At 38.0% G+C, this 3,492-nt stretch overlaps 1 protein-coding gene across 2 annotated transcripts in view; it reads left to right on the forward strand.

Moving 5' to 3' along the window:
- Positions 1-7: 7 nt before the first annotated feature.
- The window catches only part of SLK (STE20 like kinase), a 56,392-nt gene continuing 52,907 nt past the window's right edge, over positions 8-3,492 (forward strand). The window contains exon 1 of one of the 2 annotated variants that reach the window (XM_007470437.1): positions 8-268. In XM_007470437.1, the coding sequence (XP_007470499.1) occupies positions 119-268 (150 nt within the window). In that variant the 5' untranslated portion in view covers positions 8-118. The remainder of the gene's footprint in view (positions 269-3,492) is intronic. The other variant, XM_007470438.1, reaches the window with a different exon arrangement.

Consider the following 3,492-nt stretch of genomic DNA (forward strand, 5'->3'; position numbering starts at 1 on the left):
CGGACAGCCAGCGCCCGCCGTCGCCCGCCGGGTTCGCGCGGGAGAGCGGGGAGGAGAAACTTTGCCTCTTATTGTTGTTTTTACTCCTTAAGTGTAAGGAACTCTGTTGGGAGGAAGAATGTCCTTCTTCAATTTCCGTAAGATCTTCAAGTTGGGGAGCGAGAAGAAGAAGAAGCAGTACGAACATGTGAAGAGGGACCTAAACCCCGAGGAGTTTTGGGAAATTATAGGAGAATTGGGCGACGGAGCCTTTGGGAAAGTGTACAAGGTAAGAGGGAGAAACGGGAAGTTGCACTTGTGAGATCAAACAGCCCGTGGCCCGGAGTGGCACGAGGATTTCTCGCTCCCGCGTCCTGTTCCTGTCTCTTGGACCTTCTTCTGACTTCGTAAACGTACGTTGGAACTTTATTTAGGTTATCATCCAAGCAGTAGCTAAGAGGTAGGGTTTAAGGTTGAACAAAATGGGGCTGGATGTAGTTTAAAGAGTGGTTGCCAAACGGAGGCAAGGTTTACCGTCTGTTCTGTTAAACGTTAAAGGAAATGAGGGTGTTCTTTAATTTAAAGGAGGGGTCTGGTTGTGGCCCTCAAGCATTTTCAAATCAGAAACTCATTATACTTTTCAGTGGATTTCTGTTTGTGTACTAGCTGTTTGCATTCGTATGTATACTTACACTAAAGCAGTTCCCTTTTGGGGTCCAGAGTATATATTTGGTTGTATCTATTGCTCATACATAACCAGTCTCTTGGGGATGAGAGCAAAGTGATTGCTACTTGCAGACTATTCTTGGTTGCTTGACAGCATACTGTAAAATGGAGTGGAATTTCTGATAGAAAATTTTCCGAAGAAAACCTGCATCTGGTATTAGTTTCTAAATATAATTATAATAAGCATTGACTAGAAGTCAATTTCAGGGCTTAAGCAATTAAAAAAAACATGCACCTACATATATACACACACACATTTTTACATACAGATGTTCATTTCAGTAGAAAGAGGTTTGCCATTTCAATAGGAAGGCATGGGTTAACTGTTTATTGTCTTGTAAGGAGTATATGAATGATGTCATCGGAATATTTTAGTCCTGAAGGTTGAGGATTTTATGAGACAGTTTAAGGGGAAGGACCCACAGGGTTGCCTAGAAGTGAAAATATAAATAACTTAAGTTTATACAGGACTCTGCAGTTTTTAAAGTACTTTCACATAATTTGGCCCCCATGAGAGTTCTGTGAGATACGCAGGTCAGTAGTATCTACATTTCATAGATGAGGTTCATAGATGAGGACACTGAGACTCAAATTGTTCACATTCACACTAGTCACAGCCTAGATTTGATCTCAAGTCTTCTGACCCCATATTTACTGTTACTTTTTTTGTTTTTTTTTAATGTCTATTGGTAGAAGTGATAGCATTTTTCCTTCTTTCTAAGCATCATCACACTGTCTGCCTTTGCCCTGCCTCTAATGCATCTCAAAGCCCCTCATTCTTAGTCTGAAATATCTACTCTTTTCTGTGTGCTTTCAAAACACAGTATTCACCTTGCTTACTATGGCACTTGTCACATGTTAATGTATTTATGTTTTTATGATAAGACTAGGGGCCAAAATTATATACATTTGGGGTAATTCTGTTGCCTTAGCACATAGTGCATTTCTCTTTATATTTGTGGAAATGAAAGAATGTGTGTTACCTGCTTGTGAGCGCTATTTTAATTTTTTTAATTTTTTTTAAATTTTAACATCTTTATTGGAGTATAATTGCTTTACAATGGTATGTTAGTTTCAGCTTCACAACAAAATGAATCAGTTATATATATACATATGTTCCCATATCTCTTCCCGCTTGCGTCTCCCTCCCTCCCACCCTCCCTATCCCACCCCTGTGAGCGCTATTGAAGCTACTGTGTGCTGTGAAAGTTGACAAAGTAAACTTCAGTGCCTAATGTGGAGGGTAGACTATGGATTTCAACAAGAGCTTACAGTATAGAATGTATGGTAGACAGGGCTTTTAGTGCAGTGGGAAGATCACTCCTGGGAGTTAAGAATTGTGTTTTATTGCTGGTTGTCACAAACCAGCTTCGAGATCTTCGAGAAATTTAATGTCTTTGGACCTCCTTTTTCTGAGGTGGAAAATCGTAGATTTCCCTAAATGTTTAGATTCTTTTACCCATTAATGTTCTGTGAGTATGCAGTTATCTAGGAAAGGCAAAAATAAATCCTCAAGGCATCTGGCATCTGGTAGTTAGAAGGCAGTAGGTGATTATGGGCAGTCATGGTATAAATGTTTTATTGAACAGAAACAGTGTAATATTAAGACACTGGCTCCAGAGTTGGACTATATCTTGGCTCCCTCAATAGCAGCCTGTGACCTTGGACAAGTTACTTAATCGTTCCATGTCTCATTTTTCTCATCAGTAAGACCTGCTCCTCAGTGTGTGAGAATTAAAGGAGATAAAAAATGTAAGACACAAAAAAGGGCTCAGAAAGTGGCAGAAAATTACTGTTGTTACATTTACAGCTCGGAAACAAAATATGGGATGGGACAGGAAAAGGGACCTACGAAGATAGTAAAACATTTTCTGGCACAGGCAGATTGTGTGGACATGCTGATGCTATGTGATTTAATTCTTTAATGACTCCACAAAGTGAATGTATCTTCCTGTAGTGGGACACCAATTGAAAAATTTTTGAAAAACAAGAGACTTACTCCATGTAGTTGAACACGATAAGATTGTGTCAAGGATAATTTTTGTGGGCTTGATATCTATTTTAGTGTGATACTTGAAGAGTGTGAGTTCTTTGCATCTTTTCTTTTCATCTTTTATTTTTTTATGCTTTCAAGGAGTAAGCTCTGAGATTTTTTTAAAAAGAAGATTTAAAATTTAAACTTATCTGACCTGTTCTGCCTTTTTTGTAACCTTTTTTATTGTACAAGATTCTCTAGAAATTTTAAATTTATAAACTTCTGTGTAAGAGAAAAAGCTTTGATAGCTTTTTTTACAATTGTATGTATTAGTATGTAATAGAAAACTGTTTCTAAAGTTGATTCCAACTGTCATTTGCTTATGGAAATTAGTAACTGTTACGAAGGTTAAATTTCTAAATAGGCAGTCATTTTTCCATCATATTGTTGTATGCTTTCCACTCAGTCCTTACTTTCTTACCTGAAAGATCTTCCCAATTTTAAATTTATTTTCTCTTTTTAATAGTATTATTTGACACATAAATGAAGATATGTAGTATCCCTCACAATTTTTTATGTTTGGATTTCTGTTGCCTTTAACAGAAAAAAAAAAAAAAGGAATGACATGAAATGATCTATTGAATTGAAGCTGAACTACTGACTGTGTGCTGGATGAAAGTGATTCTTTTTATGTCCCTGATGGGCATGCACCTTTTTTTTTTTTTCTTTTTTTGCTGTATGCAGGCCTCTCACTGTTGTGGCCTCTCCCGTTGCGGAGCACAGGCTCCGGACGCGCAGGCTCAGCGGAGCGG

Source organism: Lipotes vexillifer, unplaced genomic scaffold (genome assembly GCF_000442215.2).
Source record: "Lipotes vexillifer unplaced genomic scaffold, Lipotes_vexillifer_v1.1 scaffold916, whole genome shotgun sequence".
Taxonomy (NCBI): domain Eukaryota; kingdom Metazoa; phylum Chordata; class Mammalia; order Artiodactyla; family Lipotidae; genus Lipotes; species Lipotes vexillifer.